Source organism: Chrysemys picta, chromosome 19, assembly GCF_011386835.1.
Source record: "Chrysemys picta bellii isolate R12L10 chromosome 19, ASM1138683v2, whole genome shotgun sequence".
NCBI classification, from domain to species: Eukaryota; Metazoa; Chordata; order Testudines; family Emydidae; genus Chrysemys; species Chrysemys picta.
Window position 1 is genome coordinate 14,306,694 of NC_088809.1, and position 22,230 is coordinate 14,328,923.

The 22,230-nt window shown below is 44.4% G+C and overlaps 1 protein-coding gene across 10 annotated transcripts in view; it reads right to left on the reverse strand.

Annotated features, from left to right (window-relative positions):
* Nucleotides 1-22,230, reverse strand: part of AUTS2 (activator of transcription and developmental regulator AUTS2) — a 966,537-nt gene that overhangs the window by 505,335 nt on the left and 438,972 nt on the right. For all 10 annotated transcript variants that reach the window (XM_008178896.4, XM_065573290.1, XM_024099737.3 and 7 more), the window contains one exon: nt 6,420-6,521. In XM_008178896.4, coding sequence (XP_008177118.1) covers nt 6,420-6,521 — 102 coding nt within the window. The remainder of the gene's footprint in view (nt 1-6,419; nt 6,522-22,230) is intronic.

The window sequence follows — 22,230 nt, forward strand, 5'->3', positions numbered from 1 at the left end:
AAGCCTGCCAGTCTAGCTTAGCTGTGTTGTGTACTGACAGAGCATACAGGCTGAAGCAAGGACCATGTAAGCAGAAAGCTTCTGACCTTTTTGACATCTCTCAATAGCTAAATGATCGCGCTACGCTGTCCCCAGCCTTGGTACAAACCGTTGAATGCAGGCAGCATCTTGACATGCCCCATGCGGAGTCATGATCCTGCACTGGTTGGCATTACTTCTCCTACATTTAGGAGTGCCTATATTAGATAAAATGGTTTCGCGTTTCACCCGGTACAAAATACCACATTGATACATACCATTCGATCGTCACACAACCAGCAGGAGAAGCCTGCATCAGAAGCCCATGAGCAAAACCTGAGTAACAGGTCTTGCAGAGGCTCTCGTTTAAAATAAATTGTTTCATTTTTATTTATTTATTTATTTATTTTAAGAAAAGAACTTTGGGGCCAGGAGCAAAGTAGTAGTAATGCTCTTGGAAGTATCAGCTTATTGTGTACCAAAGAAAATTGCATCCTTCGGGTCTTGGAAGGCACAGTTATACCCATTTTGCATATATATTGTGCATTACTTGGGGAGCCGGGTGGGGAGAAGGGCTGTGTTGTACATATTTGTTCTGGCTATTGTTTATGCAGGTCTGACTGAATGAAGGAACAGTGGGTATCATTTCAATTTCTGATGTCAACATCAAATTACTTATTTAATTTCATGCCTGGCGAAGCATTGTATAGCTACACGCAGAATCATTTCACTTCATTTGTTATGCTGTGTTTTCTCGGCGATTGGCTTGCCTTCCAACTGACAGCTTTAATTACGACATGAATTTGATTGCACTGCCAAATTAACATAATGCAACAAAGCATTTAAGCGCCTAGCCTCAGACAAAAAAAGAAAGACAGCATGCAGCCCATCAGCTTCTTGTGCGCCCGCCCATGTGTGCACACATACACACAAATTGGTATTATTCCAATTTGGATACCTCCAAGAAAACAAAATATTCTGAAGGAGAGGAAATGCTAGGAGTTAAACAGTCGAGACCTCAAAGGCTAACCCTCATTCTGGATTTTTTGGACTGAACATTATTGTAGAAGACGCTGGAGGCAGAGAAGTGCAAATGTCCTAATATCTGAAGCTGAAACTGATGCGGAGGGTGAGGGGCAGGTGATAACATGCTGACTTTGTTGGGGCCTGGCTCCTTCACTCTTTAATGAGACCTCAGCATATCTCCCTGAGTGGCAATGAGGCTTGTCTCCCTTCACTTGGTAGCCAGCATCATCTCCTCTCTGGCTTTGGGTTCCCAATGCACTTGGAAACACAGCCAGAAAGCACAAGAAACTGAGGCACTCAAGAGAGAAGCTATGAGCTTTTCCGGGATCCTGAGATGAGATCTGCGGAAGCAGAAGAGGCACTGTGTGTGCAGAGTGTTGAAGGGGTTGGGAAAAAGATGGAACAAGGTGTTTATTTTTTCCTGGACCAGATGTTTCTCATCCGGTTATCAAACTGGAGTTCTAAACAGTGTGATTTTGATGCCATTGGTGAGTCATTATTACTCATAATGATTATCTCCTACCTAAAACCATGGAGGAGAAAAATAGCAGATTTTACTATTGCTACCCATAATCTAGAGCAATCTATAACTTCTGTGTGAGAGAGAGAACAAGTCACATAGATCAGAGATGCCAGAACTCCTCCGCTATTTGTCACTATCCACATTTGTACGGCGTGCATCAAAGTTAGGGCTGGATGAACCATGAAGGATACAAGAATGGACTTCAATGGGACGACTCACATACTTAAAGTTCACATGCTTAAATCTGCTTCAGTGCTTTGCTGCATTGAAGCCAAAGTGCTCAGGATCGAGCTTCTGTGGGGAGTTTTGCAGTATGTTGACATTTCTACTCTGTCAGAAATAATAATCCATGGGATAGTAGACTTGTTGGCTAATCCCCTTAACACTCTGGGATGTTTACCATCCAGGCCTGCTGGCTTCTATATGCTCATTCCCCACTCCCCCCCCCCCCCCACCCCTAAGATTTTCCTTACCTCCTCTGGCAACTGAGGGAAGGAAGGTGATCTCAAGTATTTCAAAAAGGGAAATCAAAGTTGAGAGACTTCCAGGCTGAGGAAAAGAGAAGGCACTGCCATGTTGTTTTAAAGCAAAATCTTAACAGAATGAATTCCACTACTGGCAAGATTTTGATGAGATTAAAATGACTATAGCATCCTATATATTCCCAGCTACCCATAAAAAGAAGGTCTCCAATTTCACTGCTTTAGGGCCCTAAGGCTAGCTCTATCCAGAAAGCAGAAAGTAAATGGTTATTCCAAAAAGACTATAAAAGAAGTAATACAGAGTGTGTGCATGTATGCTTTGGGGGGGGCAGGTGGAAGACCAGTTTACAAACTCAAACAATGAGATTTATCAGCTCACTGTCCAACAGTTGCTGTCAGGAGCTGTCAGGTAATCATTCTCCTTAATTGACCAGAGGTCAAGTTTTCTGTTAATTAAATTCTTTTAGAGAGTTCAAGGGGAATGGGGTGTGGGGAGAGATGGAAAAAGAGGTGACGGAAATCAGTTTCACTGCACTGCATTTGACAAGAACATGGGGCAATTCCACTTCCTACTTTCTGATGCTATTTCAAAACTCATTATGAGAAAAGTCTCCTGATTAACATGGTCTTTTCATAGTATTATTTTCTTTTTGGTTTTGACCAAGGCTGCAAAGGAATGATCCCTTGTAAAAACACTTCGACTTAATGTCTGTGTTACCCAAGGATTGTAGACACATTTATAAAATGCATAGTCGAAAGATATCTGTCAGGAGAGGGAATGATGCCACTGACAAGTGAGTTTGCAACTGGTAATTAATTATACTATCTCCCTCTTTCTGCGACTGTCACTGGGCTATCACTCAGGCTTCTCATTAAAGCTCATGAAGTTAACATTTCTATATCAACAGTTTACTTACAACCGGAGATTTGAAAATGGATTATCCATCTAAAGTATATGCATTCCTTTCATTATACATCTTCATGCAGGAACCATGCCTACTGTTCTAGCTTGTATGACTACCACAGTAGAAATTCATCATGTTGAGAGTCCAAGATTTACTTTTCTGAGCTGTGGGCTAATCTCAATGAGATATTTTAAATTTTACCCATATTTTCCACTGAGTACACAATCTCTGTGCGTATTTTTCCCAGGTGAAATGTGCCTATGTCAGAGAAAATTCTGCAGAGAGAGAGAAAAAGAGATCTTAGTCTCATCTATTGTTCTTTTCAGGACAATCAGTGTTGGCAAATAAGATGCAGTCAGACAGCCTGCACCTTTTAAAAATGTATTATTTTTAAACAACACTATTAAACTCTCAAACCGTGTTTGTTTGAAATAATGCAATTCAAGGTGGGATCTCACAGAGCTGGAAGTGAAACTATCAGAGCTGTTATCTGGGAATCCATCTTTTAAAAAACAAGGTTTCTGCTGTAGCCTGAGAAGGAAATGTACAATGATATTTACTTTTCATAACTGAAAGAATCCGAAAAAGGCTGCAGGCTACCGCAGGCCCAGATAACAAGATATCCATCTCATGCATGCTTCTTAAGTCTTAGCTGAACTGGCAGCACTGGACAGCGATCCAGGGGTCTCTTGAAAAGGCATGTTTCAACTGTGTTATGTTATCAAAGCGTGACAGGGCTTGCTATCAACTTAGGCAAAAGAAATAAAAAAAAATATTAATGAGATTATTGCCGAGATCCCCGCTCGCTGATAATGTAATCCTCATGTGATCTCTTGGGTGTCTAAGGGGAACTAAAAATGTTTCCCTCCTCCTTTCCATTATCTGCATTGTGAGGTTGAAGACAATGTATTGCCAGAGGACACAGGATGCATGTATGTAAAACTAGGGAACTGGAATCAGGAGCACTGGGGTCTACTCCTAGCTCTGGTACTGACTTGCTGTGAGCAGGGCCGGCTCCAGGCACCAGCTGAGCAAGCAGGTGCTTGGGGCGGCCAAGGGGAAGGGGCGGCACGTCGGGATCTTCAGCGGCGGGTTCCTCTCGGAGGGAAGGACCTGCCGCCGAAGAAGAAAGCAGCGCGGTGGAGCTGCCACCGATCGCGGCTTTTTTTTCCCCCCCGCCGTTTGGGGCGGCAAAAACCCTGGAGCCAGCCCTGGCTGTAAGGCATTCGGCAAGTCTCGGTCTTGGGGTCCCCATCTTTAGTACATTGCAAGGCTCGCATAGAAGATGTTATGCAAGTGTAAAATCAATGAAAATATCAAATTACTTGCTGAAGTCAATCTCCTCTCCTTTGATGGTATTTTATTGCACTGATAACAGCCTCACCCTATGGCTATAAAGGGCAGGCTTTAAAACTAACATGAGGCCATCCATGAAGGTTGAGTCTAAGGGAGGGGTGGGCCCCTAAAATAATGGAGCAAAGGAGAGAGAAAGAAGGAGAAGGTTTCATAGCGTCACACCAGCAGTTTAACAGGCTATTCCGGCAGTACTGCACAGGGCAGCCACAACTAGCTCTGTACCTTGAGGCTTAAATTTGCCAAGAAAATGGGTTAAAAAAGTTTCATTTCAGCTCAACTTGATCTCATCTGTGCAAGCCACCCTATGTTACCGGTCTTCCAAATTTGAACACCTATTTCTGAGTCTTGGGTATCATTTATTATGCACTAGAGATATAGGGCCAGACCTTCAGATGGAGGGGGTCTGGTGAAACGATGAATTAAACCAGCTGAGGATCTGATCCATCCAATGTCCTATAGATGAGCCATTGTATTTTTAAAAAAAATCCACCCTCAGGCTAGATGATCTAATTACAGCAAAAGAAGGTCCATTTTGTTCCCAGAATGTGTCTACTCTCATTCTAGGCATTGGTTGAATAACTGATGCATAGTTTAATCGGTGAATGGTTAATACTCTGCAACAGAGAGAGGAAGACAACTTTGTTTTTTGCATGGAGATACCCCCTCACCACTAGTACTGGCTCCTTCAGTGGGAAGTTTGGCCAAGCACTGGAAGCAAAACTTGTGCGTGTTATACCTGTTCGCCATGTTATACCTGTTCAGTGAATAAAAACGACTTGAGTCTCCCCAGTTCCCCAACACCTTTCGCAAGTATGACATTCGCTACAGTAAATACATTCCCCCCTTTCCTATCCTGGGTAAGAGCCTACTGTACTTATCAAACTAGTGTTCACTGTGTAGCTAATTATACATAATCAATGTATGGGTATCAGATTAGATCTGAGTTTCACTGGTAAAGTATCAGTATGTATCACTGATGAGTGTGTATTAGGTATGCAAGTAAAATAAAACTAATGCAAGGCCTGTAGGCATTAGGTCTGAGAGATATGTAACTTGTCCACAGAAAGCCACAAAGGCCTCAAGCAAGTTGGCATGACTACACAACTGAGACAGAATCCTGTATCAGTAAATTTTAAGATTACAGTAAAAGATGGGTTTGAATGCTGATGCTCTGGAACTATGCAGCACTAAATGGGAAAAATCTGCCACAACGTACCAGTTAATACCACAAGATGCCCAACAGTAACATTTCAGGTGACTCTGTAATAACCTCAAGTTGCTATGGTAACTCATTGATGTAGATGTTAATGGGAACAAGGGGAATAGCCTATGAGAGATGGGTCACCCTAAAATTCATGGGGTGTTGAAGTGCAAATAAAGAAAGAGGGGACGTCACCCTCATCATATGCATGAGCGTAGTGGGCATAAAAGAAAACCAGGACAAAAGCTGTTACCTAGCCAGGGAAGCATATTAGGAGACACCCATCAGGGACGGCCACCTGATAATTATCCTATTCCTTTCAATGTTTCCCCAGGGGATGGGAGTATGAAATCACTGATGCTGGACAACGTATGGTTTATCTCTGAGTATTTGCAGTAGTTGTGGCATCATTTATCTGCTTAATGAAATTGTTAATGAAAGGACATTTGACAACTTGCGAGTGTATTACTTTGTGGTCAATTTTTCTCACGTACTCCCAGAGTCTCCAAATCTATCGATATTTATCATGGTGGTTCTCACCTTGTTAATCCTGATATCGTAGTTGTTCAGGAGCTCGAATCTTGGGCACAGGTCACTGTGGTCTAAGATACCAACCTACCAATATTATAGAGGCTACAACTGTCTAATTTGTTACGTTGCAATGAACTAATCAATTGGTTTCTTTCAACTGGCTGCGACTGACCCCCTACACACAAACAGAGACTGTTACCGAATTTAGAAGGGAGTCCATCCCACAAGGGGGCAGGAGAGCCACACCCCACCAGTGAGGTGGGCAGGAGGAGTTTAGCAGCACATTGCCCCCCAGGGACCAAATTCTGCCCTGATTTACACCCTTCAAAAAAAGGATGCAACTCAGGGCAGTATTTGGCCTCAGGAGTTCTACTTACGTCACTGAGTCTTTCCCGAGAGTTGCTCCGATGGAATCCTTTCGATTCTCCACTTGCACTTTCACTGTCACTGTCTCGGCAACTGTTCTGACCTGGCTTGAGCTGCAGAAGACAGACAGAGCACATACAAAAAGCAGAAGTTTAGATTGGCTCAGACAACTCTTCCTCTCTGATGTTACTGCTGTGGCACCTGTAGTACCACAAGGGCAAGATCCAGCCTCAGCATCCACAGGTTTCTTACAATCACAGACCTATTCCAGGTGGCATCGCAATTGCACATGAATGTCTAGAGTGTCAGTCTGCTGAAATACAAGCAGACAAGGTCCCCGTCCCAAAGAACTCACAATTTAAGTCTTTGAACCTGAAAACATTGAGCCACATAAATAAAGTTACTCGCACCACTGAAACTGCTTGTTTTCATAAAGTTACCATCCCCGACTAAGCATGTGCACCATCAATGCCTACTTTAGTAAGATCAACTGAGGATCTAAGATCAACTGAAGACACTTTAGGGAGGCGACGATCTTCACTATGGGGATGTTTTGCAGGATTGGAGCCTAAATTCTTTACTTAGTTCCATAAAACTTCTTGGCTGTTCTATATATTCATAGACCAACATGATCTATTTATCAACTTCCATATTTTTCTTGTGTTTCAAATGAATCTATAAATGATAAATCTTGGAGGTTAAAAAAGTCCCCATTCTTTCTGTGTGTCTGAGAACACGTACTGCCTTCGGATGTTGTAGATTGTACAAGTTAAACACTCAGAGTATTAATGCCGCTAGACTGCTGTCTAAACATGATATAATTAGTAGAACTGAGTGAATACTGACAAAACATGTTTCTATTTATCTACATTTCACTACCATTTGCTCGATTTTATGAAATAATTTGCTTCTGCCCTTTTGCATTATTTTCTGTGAACATTTGTGTGACTGAGTTCTACTGGCATGAATATTTGTAGAAGACAAATTTCAAAGCCGTGTGTATATATGGAAACTGAATTTTAAATTAACATATCAGAGTATTTTGCACCAGAAGTGCATGTAGGAAGAATACTATGGGATTTATCAGACCAAATCACAACCTTGCAACAGTTCAAGAATGAATACCAAATATTGGCATAGAAGTATGCAGAATCAACTATAAATAATTAGCAAAACAACTCATCTAATTCTTTCTACTAATGAATAAATTCAAGGCGATTGTGATCTGCTCACAGGTATTCCATGAATAGCAAAACAAAAACTAAAGATGGGATTTTCAAAAGTCCTTGGATACATTCTTTATTGGGAATTATCCTCTGAGCACAAATATTTATAAATCTGTCCAAGGAGTTCTCCATTGTTTCATTGTGCTTTCTGGAGTATACCATAAACACTACTGTTCTGTCTTGTCCATACAGGAGCTGAGAACCACAGCACTTCCAGCCCCTATCAGTTTCAGCAGCAGAAACCAAAATGTCTCAGTTCACAGAACTTAGGGTGACCAGATGTCCCGATTTTATAGGGACAGTCCTGATTTTTGGGTCTTTTTCATATATAGGCTCCAATTACCCCCCACCCCATGTCCCGATTTTTCACATTTGCTATCTGGTCACCCTAACAGAACTACATCTTGTAGTTGTAGTACAACTACAACCAGTCCAAGCCCTTATTCTTTCACTTTATTTACTTTTCTCTGCTTTTTTATTTCTGGTCTATTTGCCCTACAAAACAAGCTGCAAGCTTTTCCCAACACACATGCACACTCTCTCTCTCTCTCTCTCTCTCTCACACACACACACACACACTTACTCTCTTCCCTTCCCCTCCCCTCATGGGTTTACCACCTGAATGCATGAAGCATCTTGGAACTTGTGTCCTAGTAGTAGATGGTGTGTGTGTGTGTGTCTCTCTCTCTCTCTCTCACACACACACACACACACACACACACACAATTTGGTCAAGAATAAACTGCAAGGAAAAGTAGGCACTCTGCAACTTGTATTTCCTGCTATGAAGGCAACTCACCTTCAATCTTACCTTCTCTTCAGCTGTATTCTGAGACAACTGGTTTTTTACACGTTTATTTAAACTCCTTTAAAGGTATGCACATCAAGAAGCTCATACCCCAAGACACTAGAAGAATGTATTTTGCTCTTGCTAAAAGAAAGGTAGTCCGGTGGACCGGGGAGAGGGGTGCAGAGAGGGGGAAGGCCCTGGTATCTATGCCAATGCCCAGCTCTGTCAATGCCCTAGTATGTAATCTTAAATGAATCACTTCACCTCTGTGCCTTAAATTTCCTCAACTGTTAAATGGGGATAATGATGCTTCACCTCCTTTGAAAATGCTTTGAGACCCTTGGCTGAAAGGTGCTATTTTAGAGCTGGACATTGTTCTTAAACAGTTCTTCACAGATAGGGTTGCCAACTTTCAAATTGCAGAAAATCTAATACCCTTACCCTGCCCCTTTCCTGAGGTCATGCCCCCTCTCCAAGGCCCTGCCCCCCACTCACTCCTCCTCCTGTCGCTCACTCTCCCCCCACCCTCGCTCATTCATTTTCACTGGGCTGGGACAGACGGTTGGGGTGTGGAAGGGGTGAGGGCTCTGGGGTGGGTCCAGGCTGGGGGGGTGGGTGTAGGCTCCAGGAAGGAGTTTGGGTACGGGCTGGGGCTGGGGCATGGGCACGTGAGGGGTGTGGGCTCTGGGTGGTGCTTACCTCAGGCAGCTCCCGGGAAAACGGCCAGCATGTCCCTCTGGCTCCTAAGGGGAAGGGCGGCCACGGGGGCTCTGCACACTGCCCCTGCCCACTGTGTAGGGTTACCATATCTAACAAATAAAAAAAGAGGACCCTCCACAGGCCCTGGCCCCGCACATTTCCCCACCCTCAGACCCGCCCCAACTCCGCCCCTTCCCCGCCCTAACTCCGCCCCCTCCTCCCTCCCATTCCCAGCCACGCGGAAAGGGCTGCCCGAGCGCTACCGGCTTCACGGTTTGCCGGGCAGCCCCCAGACCCTGCGCCCCCAGCCGGCGCTTCCCCAGCGCAGCTGGAGCCCGGGAGGGGAAGCGCCCAGCCGGGGGCGCAGGGTCTGGAGGCTGCCCGGCAAACCGTGAAGCCGGTAGCGCTTGGGCTTCGGGCAGCCCCCTTGCCTCCGGACCCTGCGCCCCCAGCCGGGCACTTCCCCTCCCGGGCTCTGGCGGCGCAGGGTCCGGAGGCATGGGGGCTGCCCGAAGCCGGTAGCGCTCGGGCAGCCCGGCTCTTAAAACAGAGCTGAAGAGTCAGGGGAGGAGCAGAGCCGCCATTTTCCCGGACACGTTCGGCTTTTTGGCAATTCCCCCCAGACGGGGGGTTGAGTGCCGAAAAGCCGGACATGTCCGGAAAAAAGAGGACGTATGGTAACCCTACCTCTGTGGTTCCCAGCCAATGGTTCCCAGCCAATGTGGTTCCCAGACAGGGGAGGAGCAGAGCCTCCTCCCCTGACTCTTCGGCTCTGTTTAAGAGCCGGGCTACCAGAGCGCTACCGGCTTCAGGCAACCCCCATGCCTCCGGACCCTGCGCCCCCGGCCAGGCACTTCCCCTCCCGGGCTCCGGCGGCGCAGGGTCCGGAGGTATGGGGGCTGCCCAAAGCCCGTAGTGCTAGGCTCTTAAACAGAGCCGAAGAGTCGGGGAGGAGCAGAGCCACTGCAGCTGGAGGCTCTGCTCCTCCCCTGACTCTTCGGCTCTGTTTAAGAGCCGAGCTGCCCCAGCGCTACCGGCTTCGGGCAGCCCTTATGCCTCCGGACCCTGCACCGCCGGAGCCCGGGAGGGGAAGTGCCCGGCCGGCGGCTGGGGTCCGAAGGCAAGGGGGCTGCCTGAAGCCCATAGCGCTCGGGCAGCTCGGCTCTTAAACAGAGCCGAAGAGTCGGTGAGGAGCAGAGCCGCCATTTTCCCGGACACGTTCGGCTCCGCCCGAGCGCTATGGGTGGGGGCAGCGTGCAGAGCCACTGTGGCTGCCCCCAGTCTGGAAAGACATGCAGGCAGCTTCCCGGGAGTTGCACGGAGCCAGGTAAGGAGCATGCCTTAGCCCTGCTGCGCCACCAACTGGATACCCAGCAAACCTATTCACAGATCATTTAAAATATAAAAGCACAGCATCCACATTTATCGTAGAAAATTCAGAACCTTTTCAGCAGTCACCTAGCGCTCACTTATTTGTACCACAGCCCACTACCAATTGGGTGGCTTGTGTGCATTCATTTAATAGGCCTATGGTATCCCCTCATGAGCCAAACTGCTAGACCTGTAAGAAAGTTTTGGGGGCAGATCCTCAGGGAGTGGAAATGCACATAGCTGCCATGATTTCACTCAGTTGAGATACTCCACATCACACTCTTTACAATGGAACATAGACTCAATGGGTCAGGAACAGCAGTGGCCTCCCAGTGCAGACTCGTGACTGTGTGTGTGCAGACCGAGGTTATGGGACTGAGGGGAGAAGGAGAATTAGGGAAAAAAAACTTTCCATAATCCCTACCTACAAAGAAGAAATTATTCTATATCCTCTAAAGACAAGCTAGCTGGGCTCTGGAGGCCGGAAATGCTCTCAATCAATGTGGGGTAACGGCTAGAGTTCTCTGTGGAAAAATACCTAGCTGAAGCAAGGATGGATGCGCATAAGAGATGAATGTTCCGGAACCTCTGTCAGACCTCCCTAATATCCACAGTTCCTGCCTCACCATATGCTCAATCTCTTTGCATTGGCTAAAAAAAGGAAGCTCTTGGGTCCCTCTAGCATGGGGATGGGCAAACTCTTTGGCCTGAGCACCACATCGGGGAATAGAAATTGTATGGTGGGCCATGAATGCTCATAAAATTGTGGTTCAGGTGTGGGAGGGGGTGAGGGCTCTGGTTGGGGGTGCGGGTTCGGGGGTGGGGCTGTGGATGAGAGGTTTGGGATGCAGGAGGGTGCTCCGGGCTGGGATTGAGGGGGTTGGCGAGTAGGAGGGGGATCTGGGGAGGGGTCTGGGGCTTGGGGAGAGGCTCAGGGGTGCAGGCTCCGAGTGGCGCTTACCTCAAGCAGCTCCCAGAAGCAGCGGCATGTCCCTTCGCGTGGAGCGGCCCCCGACCCTGCTAGAGCAGCAGAGCGGGGCCATGCTGCTGCTTCTGGGAGCCATATGGTGCAGCCCCCCCAACCCTGCACCCTGGATCGGGGCCATGCTGTGGCTTCTGGGAACTGCCTAGAGCACCGCAGTGGGGCAGGCCCCAGACCCTGCTCCCCAGCGGGAGCTCACGGGCCAACTTAAAATGGCTTAAAACAGCCCACGGGCCGTAGTTTGCCCACCCCTGCTCTAGCAGCTGAAAAATTTAAAAAAGGAAAAGAAAAAAGCTGAGATAAATGTTTATAACCTATTATCCTAACTAAAATAAGTACCATGGCTAAGCCATAAAATCTCAGCTAAACAGAACGTTATTGCAAACGTAATGCCTTATCAGACAGATCTAATGGATCTGTTTTTGGGGTCATAACTAATTCAAGAGGTCTAATCCTTCATATATAATTCATAGATCTTATCTATCACCAAGATGTACTGTAATGTTATGGCCCCGGCTTTAAAATTCAACCACCCTCAGGAAAATAGATCTACTTTCACTGACTCGGTATTGTGTCAACAGCTGCTCGGTGGTGGAAAAACTCTGTTACTGAGGCTTGAAGATTTCTTTTTTAGCAGCAGTTTTTCACATATTTTTATACCAGAGTTTTCGGTATCTATTTGATTTAATAAATATTTTCCTGTCTCACTATTTAATCATCAGAGCTTCTAACTATAGCAGCAGCTTTCCTCTTTCAGCACCTGCACTTAGTTCTCTTCACAGAGAAGAAAATGTACAGAATAGCTTAAAATAAAACCCCAAAACACTGTGTGAATATAAACCCAGTAATAAAAGCAGCAGCATGTTTTCATTGTTGCAGGAAGCCATCTTTTTTCTGTGCCAGATTGTATGGTCAATAGGTCCTTCAGTCATTGGGATTCTGATCTAATTATGCTGGTTAACCATCTTTAGTACCCAGCCAGGAAATTTTTGATCATTGTTTTCATTGCTCTTGCTGAAGACCTAACAAACTCCCGTCACCGCAGGGCTCAGCAGAAACTTGATTTATTTGGTGCTCAGCTTTCAAGAATTAGTTAGCAGCACTGCTCCTTTTTATAGTTCTCCCATTAGGTGATGAGTTCCAGCTAGTTACAGGGAGAGAAGAGAAGCCCAGCAGGTGTCATTTTTCCAGACACAATTTACAGAAAGTCGGAGGATATGGCCGAGATATCTGAGCCCAGAACTCAGGACGAACAAAGTGAATTGTGTAGACGGTAGAGCAAACTCAGAAGCAAGTCCAGGTTAAGATTTCTCATTTCTCCCCATTTTCCTTTGTTTTTCCAAGCAGAGATTTTCTCATGCCAGACTGCTGCGGGTTTCCCTTTTATTCCAAAAAGGAATAAGAAAGTATCAAACTGTACTGTACTGAAAAAAAAAAGAAAAATTGGCCCAATACTTTCTTTAAAGACACTTAAACTTACACATGCCCATGCATGTGAGGACAGTTTAAATGGACAAGCAATCTCTCACTACTGTCTATTCACACAGATTCAGCTGGTCAGAGTTAAAGAGAAACTGCAGTAACATAATCCTAGTAAAAAGGACTGCAAATAAAAGGCTAGATCCTCAGCTATTCTGGCATGGGCGGCGGGTGAACCTTCCCCTGGGGGGGGGCTAGTTCCTGGTCCCGCTTCTTCTGCCCCAGGCCTCGCCCCCTCCCCGCCGCTCGCCCCACCCCTCCTTTCCTCCCCACCGCTCGCCCCGCCCCTCCTTTCCTCCCATCTTTTCCCCGCGAGGCCTCAACTGCCCCCAGGGACAGAGCAAGCGTGGGCCTCACGGGGAGGGGGATAAGGAGAGGAGGGACATGGCAGGTGTGGGGAGCCTTGCGGGGGTAGAGGAGAGGAGGGACACAGCAAGTGGCAGGGACCTCTGGGGGTGTGTGTGTGTGGAGTGGAGAGACTCAGCGAGGCAGGGTGGAGCATGGACAGGAAAAGGCAGGGCACAGGCAGGGTGTCCGGCAGCAGGGTGACAGCGACTGCGCCAGGGGAGGCTTAGCCTCTCCTGGCCTATTATATCCGCCACTCATGCATTCTGGATAAGCTTGGATCACTGCTCTGCTAGCACAAAACAGCCTAGTCAATAGTTAGGTGGCGCACAGGAATTACGATTGATCCTATACCATTCCTCTCCTGGGATCTAGTGCAGGGGACGAGCCAGGTAAAAGGGCCCCCTATGTGAGTCTCTTCTACAATAATTCCCACTGCAGGACAGTGACAGCCTCCAGACTAAACTACACTGGGAACCTAACCTGCTGCTGAGCTGGACAATGATCGGGCAAGGGTTTGCAACTAGCATCTTTTGGCTCCTTAGCCATGCTTCAGAATATGGCCATGTGGGTTTACACAAAATCTAACAAATGCTTTCATGATCCAAAAATGCCAGCAATGAGGACTTGGGATTGTTTCACAATTTAATCATACTCCTGCACTGTTAGAAACCCAAGTAATACAGAATTGTGCTAGTGTACAGAGACCAGAAAGTGAGACTGAATACACACAAAGTGAAAGTGAGTACTCTAGTTTTATCTGCCCAAGTTGAGTAACATGGGGATCACATGTTGGAAAACACATTTGCAGTTTTAAAACTTTCCCGTTGGTGATGTTTAGTGTCGTCAGTAACTAAGGGGTTGGTACTGAAGGTCAAATATTAATTTTTTCCCACCAGGTACCTGCATTTTTCTATTAAAAATAACTCATAATCAAAGAAAGATAAATGAGAAGAAAAATTAGAAAAAAGAAAGAGAGGTGTTGTGGTTAAGGCCCTGGACTGGGACTCAGGAGATCTGGGTTCAATTTCTACATCATATAGACTTCCTTGGTGACCTTAAATTGTCCGTGCCTCTCATCTCTCTGCCCAATGAGGATACCATCACAACTTTTCTCCCACCTTTTCTGCCTGGTCTACTATTTAGACTATAAGATCTTTGGAGAAAGGACTATATCTTACTCTGTGTCTGTACAGTACCCAGAACAGTGACCCTGTAATACAAGTAATATGCCTACACCCTCAGACAAAATACTTGAGGAAATGTCATTAAAATGAAAAAAAAAAAAACACACCAAGACACCCACCTGTTGGTCCCCTCCCGCCCATCCCCGGGTTCCCATCAGCACATTCTAAAGATACTATCTTAGGAGAACTTAAGTTTGGTCAAAGGCACTGAGCTGCATGTCAGCAGAATCAGAAATAGGATAAGACAGACATGAGCTACTGTGGAGCTTAGTGTGAGGAACATGCAGAGCGGAAACTACTGAGGGGCACGCAGGGAGTTATAGAGATACTGAGTTTGGCTCTCAGCAAGGGCAGTCTGACAGTGTCAGTTAGTTACTGTATCAATAGATGAGAGAAAAACAGAGAGATTAGTTGAGGTTTGAACGCATGGTCAAATCACAAAGAAACTGACCAAAAATTGCTAGGTTTCTGAATAAACCTATAGTTTCCAAAATGAATACAAGGAGAGAAATGTACAACCACTCTCTCTTAGTGACACTGTAATAAGTGCTGGAGAAACAGAAAAGAATGGATTCCAGATAATGCTGGATGACATAGAAACACAAAGGAGATTCTGGGTATGAAGGGATTTTTGCATGCAAGCATCATGAACATCAATGCAAGTTGTGTGCACACCTATGAGATAATGGAGCACTTAAATCCATGAGAGTCAAAGAGCAACCTAAATACCCAACATTACCCACAAAGAATTAAGCTCTGCATTATTCAGTATATTTATCTACTAGATTTCTATATTGAAGATAAAGGTTGATATACATTAAAGGCAGAAGTTGACCTAATTGCACAGCCTTTACGGTATTTATAGAGGCATAGGCTGTAGATACTATATTAGTCAGGCATCTCAGAAATGATGCATGGACACAAGAGGGCAAACCATAAAATATTATTTGGGAAAACTCATAAAAACATGGGTCCATGTTGGTTTCTTTGCCTCTGGGCAGGACAATGGAGATAATCATGATAGGGGAGGAGGCAGAAAGAATGAGCGTGCCAAAGAACAGATAGCAACATCCTAGGAAGTCACCAATCTATTCTGCTAGCTCCCTTAGGCAGAGGTTTTTAAAAGGTATTTAAGCATCGCAGTGCTCAGTGCCACTGTGCCGAATCAATTTTGGAGCCTAAATATCTTTTTCCAAAATGGACTTAGGCACTTGTGAATCTAAATGGACTTGATGGAATTTAGGCCCCTAAGTGCCTAAATGAAAAAGAGATTTAGGCTCTCAAATCTGTAGGTGTTGTGGCACTGAGCACCCCCCACCCCCACCCAAATAGCTTTAAAAATCTGGGCCTATGCCACTTTATAGAAATCCATAATGCGGATGGCTGGTTAGTAGGTAACAAAAAGCAAAGTAAATAAATCTACTGAGAATTAAGCGAAAGCCTTTTTCACAGAGCTCATGGGATGTGTCAAAACCACCCTCATGTTGCTCTTCTGAGCTATTTTTTGTTCATTTATTGCCACCCCATACCATTTGGCAGCTCTACATCTAGGCTATGGTATAGTTCCGAAGTGCCTGAGTTTTTGCATCATATGGAATTAAAGGATTATTTCACTACATTGTACTTTTAAACTAGGAATAACAACACTTCTTCCCATTATAGTGCACTCAGCATGCTAAGCCTTTACCAGAGCCTTAGAAGAGGACACCTGCTTCCCAAGGGATTGAACAACCTTCCTGCAAGGAGTGGAATTAGGCTCTCATTTCTGCCTGTCACTCTTTATTTACACAGCTTTCGTAAGGACAAGAGAATCCCAAACTCTTTGTGATCCAACTTCTAGCTGGGTGAGCACTGTCTGTAGAATAAAATGGATATGTATACATTCAATTAGCAATAGTTTATCCTGATTATTATTATTTGTTAAAGGCCAACAATAATATCTGTCCCTACATAAAACAAGTCTGGGTCTCTGTGTGCTACTGTAATACAAAATAAATAAATAAATCCACATGCTACCCCCCAAGGCCATCTAGACCAGGGGTTCTCAAACTAGGGGTCATGACCCCTCAAGGAGTCATGACATTATTACACAGGGGGGGAGGGTCGTGAGCTCTCAGCCTCCACCCCCAAACCCCGCTTTGCCTCCAGCATTTATAACAGTGTTAAACATTTTTTAAAAAGTAATTTAGAAGGGGGTCACACTCATAGGATTGCTTTGTGAAAAGGGTCACCAATACAAAAGTTTAAGAGCCACTAATTGAGATGCTTGGCAAGTAAACAAAAAAACAGGTCAGCCTTGCACTAAATCCGCAAGATAACAAATCTGGCTCTGGCTGATCAAGAGGCTAGAGGTGTGTTCCATAGTCAGGGAACTTCACAGAGAATACCCAGCTGGCAGATCCCTTTCCATTTAGGCCTGTGGAGCTGCAGCTCAGGTGCTGAGTTCAGGCGGGAGAAAAAGGCGGTCTCTTAGGGCTCTGGAGCACAAACCATTTAGTACTGTGTGGGTTAAGAACGAATACCTAGAATTCCACCCCAGATGCCAGCATGCAGCCAATGCAGCTCATGGGGCACTGGTGTCCAGTGTCTCCAAGTGTAAATTTCCATTACAAGTCCATTCCACACCTGCCTTATGTTTCCAGCAGGTCTCAAAAGATATAGCCAAATGCACTACAGCAGCGTGTTTTTATTGAGATCATAACCATAGCAAGCACCACATCCAAGGACATCATTCCACCCTTCTTTGGGGGCCCACAGCAACAGCCTACGCTCCAGCAAGACACTGATCATGCGAGCTTTGGTCACAAGCAGCACTCAGGCATCTTCAAGAAGTTATATTGTATTTTTTCCTATTTGGGATCCCAAGAGGCTTTATTTCAAGTGAGCCAGGGGAATGAGCAACAGTTCCCAGGCTCAAACTTGGACTCAACCCCACTGGATCCCCCAAGCTTCCACTAGATCACCAGCCTAGCCAGGAAGTGAAAATCCTCTTCTTCTGATCATAAGGAGAATAGCTGGGAAGGTCATAATGTGGATTCATGATTTATTCATCAGCATCTGTCAGAACAGGAACAGTCTGGTTACAACAGGAGACCAGGTTCAACATAATCATCACATGTGGATGGTTGTAACGTTGCCGTTTTTGATGCCCTGAAAGGCTTTGCCAATACATTGTCTGCCAGTGGTGTCACCACATGCTCCGAGGTGATTGATCTTCATGTGCTAGGAGGAGGAAAAACTAAGTTTCCAAAAGCCATTGATCAAGGGGCTTAAAAAATGATTATTTAAACAAATACACAAAATTCAATTTAATAATCCAAGTGAAGATTTCATCTCTTACTGTGTTCCATTCCTGATTTTTGTTGGGGTATTATTTAAGTAGTTTCTCCCCCCTCTCCAAACTCCTTTTACTGAAAAAATTACAAGATTATGTATATACAAATAGTTTTCCTTCCTCCATCCCCACAATAACGTATGTAGATATAATTGAGGTTGTCACTATAGCTATAAAACAAAATCAAATGGATACAGAAATGACTGTTTCTAGTTTAAAATAACTGTCATTTCTAGTTCCCTTTTGGCCTGATCTGAGTTGCTCTTACTTGATAATTAAGGTTTGGGGAGCAAAATTCCATTGAAATCAATGGAGATGCATCTATTTACACCAGCAGAAAATTTGTCTCTTTCTCTGCTAGTGTTATGCTGAGAAGCCAAGTCAAAAAGGTGAATTAAGTGTTCTGATTGTGTTCTTCTTACAGTGACAGCAGCAGAAGTCAGGAGCTAGGGTAAATGGTGCACTTGCCTTAAAAAACAACCATAACAACAAACAACAGGAGCTGGCATGCATTCCTTCCGCCTTTTTTCCTTCATTATCTGGTTTGATATGTATTTGTATATGTCCAGGAAAAGATGCTTTGAAGTAGCTCTATTTTATCTAAGTTCACAGAGACTGGAGCCCATTTTTTTCTTTTTTTCTTTTCTGTAATGGTTTATACAGAAATCAAAGTTAAACCTGGGATAAACACCTCGAAATGGAGTCTTAGACTCATATATACTATATGCAACATATAAAGTGTAAAAGACTTGTTCGGTACTCTGGCACCTGTTAAAATAAAGATATGAAACAGAAAGCTGTTGGCAATTGTAAGAAATGAAGCATATTTCAGTATACTTTAAAAGCTGAATTGCAAAAGAAAGAAAAAAAAGACTTTCTGACCCTTTGCAGAAATATGGCCTTTACAACTATAATCTTGCAAAGCACTCAATTATACCCATCACTATCTCCAACCAGCTTCTAAACGTCACAGAATCTCAGACAGCAGGGCAAGAAAAAAAAAAGATTACTAAGGTCCAACCCATCTGCAAGGAGCCAAAGTTGTGAGGATCAGGACGGAATCTTTCTCCTCCTTTAAATACTTCTCTCACACTCAGTGTTGAACCTTTTTCTGTTCCACCTCTCCTTCTGCTTATGTGCCAAACTCCTTGTCTTCCTTCAAATCCCTCACCAAACACGGTTCCTCCAAGAAGCCTCTCAATGACAAATAATGCAAATTTACTCTAGCACCTCACATGTGTACTGTTAATTGTTGTGTGTAGTTTTTATAGGTATCTATATCCATATAGACTTGGGTTCTGTATCTGCGTTAATAGAGCGATGTCAGTTTACATCTGCTGGTAATCTTGCCTATAGACATGCTATCTGTTTATCTTGTGTGCGCGCCCAAACTCAACTGTAAGCTCATTGCAACGTGAACAGGGTCTTCTAATAGGTGCATGTGAACATTCAATAAATAGCAATGCATTCTCTCCATGTTGGTTGTGGGGATTCACACATAAGAGTGTCTTTATAGTCCTCTGCCATGCAAAATTTAGAAGTGTAGAGGATCACCACATAGCAGAGATTTCACCAACACATGGAACACAAGAAAGGCCTATTTCTGAGCATTTGCCATTTTCCAGGACTATCCTGTACTTCTCTCTCACTAGAGTTTTATCATCCCTTCCTTTAAGTATCTATAGTGATGGTGTACCACTTTCCCGGAGACCCTATTCCAGACGTATTTGACATCTCTCAGAGGTGTTGAGCTTTTTGGCTGCATTATCCAGCAAAGAATGAGCAAACCCCAAATCCTTTACTGAGTGTCTATCTACAGCTATATAAAATATTAAAAAGAGAAGAGAAAGACATACCATCCCATTTAGCAAGAAGTGACTGACATACCACTCACTAGGGAGAAACAGCTTGGTCTCTGGTTGACTGTGAAATGTACAAGCTACTGGAGGAATGCAAGTATCTAGGGAGGTAAAATTAATCACATGATGGCACAGAAACAAACAGGCCAGGGTCATAAAGCCTAATGACACCAGGGCTTTAGAACTGTGTGCTTGCCTCTGTAGAGTAGGTTGATGAGTCCCAGACAAATCCCTAATGCAGATGTACATGTCACCAGCAGGGGTGACAGACATTTGTGAAAATTTTATTCAAGTCCCAAGGTAAGATGATGAGATTTTGGCTCCTAAGCCACTTGGATGCTTTTGAAAATTTTACCTAATCACAATTAGCACTAAATGGCAGTCTCAGTAGACACCAAAATTAAATAGGCACAGAAAAGTGACTGAACTATCCTCTGCTGAAAAGAGAGGGCCTCCTCTTGAGGCCCACTGGCAGGAACGTGAGGGGAAGCTTGTATTTCCGCTCTCTGTGCTGCACCTGATCGGTGATAAGTTCCTGACTCAGCAAGGTCTTCAAGCAAGTACCTAAGTATGTGAGCTGTTCCATTGAAGTTTATCTAAAATAAGAATGGAATAAGACTATGCACATACTTGTATATTATCTCTCTATATATGGAGATATACCTATTTCATAGAACTGGAAGGGACCCTGAAAGGTCATCGAGTCCAGCCCCCTGTCTTCACTAGCAGGACCAAGTACTGATTTTGCCCCAGATCCCTAAGTGGCCCCCTCAAGGATTGAACTCACAAGCCTGGATTTAGCAGGCCAATGCTCAAACCACTGAGCTGTCTCAACTTAACTTAAAATTAAGCATGTGCTTGCTGAATGATGGCTCATTTTTTAGTGAAAACCATAAACATGGAATTCTGATCATTAAAAAATTGGGAGGAAAAAATAATAAAGAGGAGGGGGGAAATCAGTATTCATGGATGGAGCTTCAGATGTTTGCCATTGTTTACTTTAAAAAAAGCTCTAAAAAGCTCTATTTCATATTTCAACATAAGCCCCAAATAAATATTTAATGCCTCGGTTGCATAAATGATGATTTCAAGGTTGAGCTATTGGCTTAAATATATAATACTATTTTCAGCCATTTAACTGGCCAGCCACATAAATTATTCAGGATTTAAAAGTCATCCTGTGGTCTAGGTACAAGGAGAAAACTAGGAAGTTCTAACTATAATGACAAATGCAGGGCAAGATCAATCAAACCACATGATCTCTAACACAAATAAGCAGCAATTAAGCAGCAATCGAGAGCAATGTGATTGTGGTTGATGTCCTTTTAGGCCAATACTTTCAGTCCAAAGAGCAAAACTTAATAATGCTTTGCAATTTATCAAGGGAATCATAACTCTGCTCACACTCTATGACTTGGCTAAGAGACTAGGATGACAGTATTTCTTTATAATTTAATAATGTGAAGGCAAGAGAGAGGAACCACAGAAGTATTACTTCATATTCTATAATATCTGTATATATGTATTTTTCCACATGCTGAATGATAGAAGCAAAAGTAATAATATATACCCCAGTTTCAATTTGTTAGCAAGAAGGGGAAGCTAAAATGTCTGGCAAAGAAGAGTCTAACTGAAGGAGCACAGAAGGGAAGGGACTAAACCATCAGAATTCATTAGCACTGTCATTGATATGGAGATGAATTTAGAGATGAAGAGGAGGAGTTAGTTATCACAAAATGGCTCAGGAGAAAAGCAAAGGGAGGAACCCTCCTTTAAATTGCTTTAAATGTGGATTAGCTTCTGCTAGATGGCAAGCTGTCAAGTGCTTATCTACTATCCACTCCACCCTTCTTTACAGGCAATCTGTTAGAACAAAATAGCCTGTTTTATTATTTTATTGGACATGTTTATTCCGGCAGTGCCTAAGGGCCAGCCAAGAACTGGGCCCTATTGCGCTCGGTGTTATCCAAACACAGAGTAGCAGAAAGTCCCTGTCCCGAAGACTTTCAATCTAATGGCTTGTACACACGAGCACTTACGTTGCTATAACTTATGTAGCTCAGGGAGTGAAAAAACCACCCCATAGCAATGCAAGTTACACCGACCTAAGTGCCAGTGTGGACAGCACTATGCTGGTGGAGAGCTTCTCTCGCCCACATAGGTACCGCCTATTGCAGAGGTGGATTTAGTACGCGGATGGGAGGGTGCTCTCTCTCTCTCTCTGCAGCTGCGCCACTGTAGCAATTCTTGTGTAGACTAGCCTTAAATCTAAATAGACAAGACTGACACAGGGTGGGGGGAAGAGGATGACGATGACAGCAAATGGCATGTTATTTCTACATGGATTTATTTACTTTGGATGGGTTGAATTAGGAGGGAGGGGGATCAGGTAAATGGAAGGGAAGGGAAGGGAAAGGAAAGGAGTGAGGGGGGCAGGACAGGGGATAAGAGGGTAAGAGGGGCAGGGCTGGAATGAAGCTGAAGTGAAGAGACTGTGAGGAAGGGGGAGCTGGAGGATTGGCCCAAACAGCCATTTGGCACAGGGCAGAG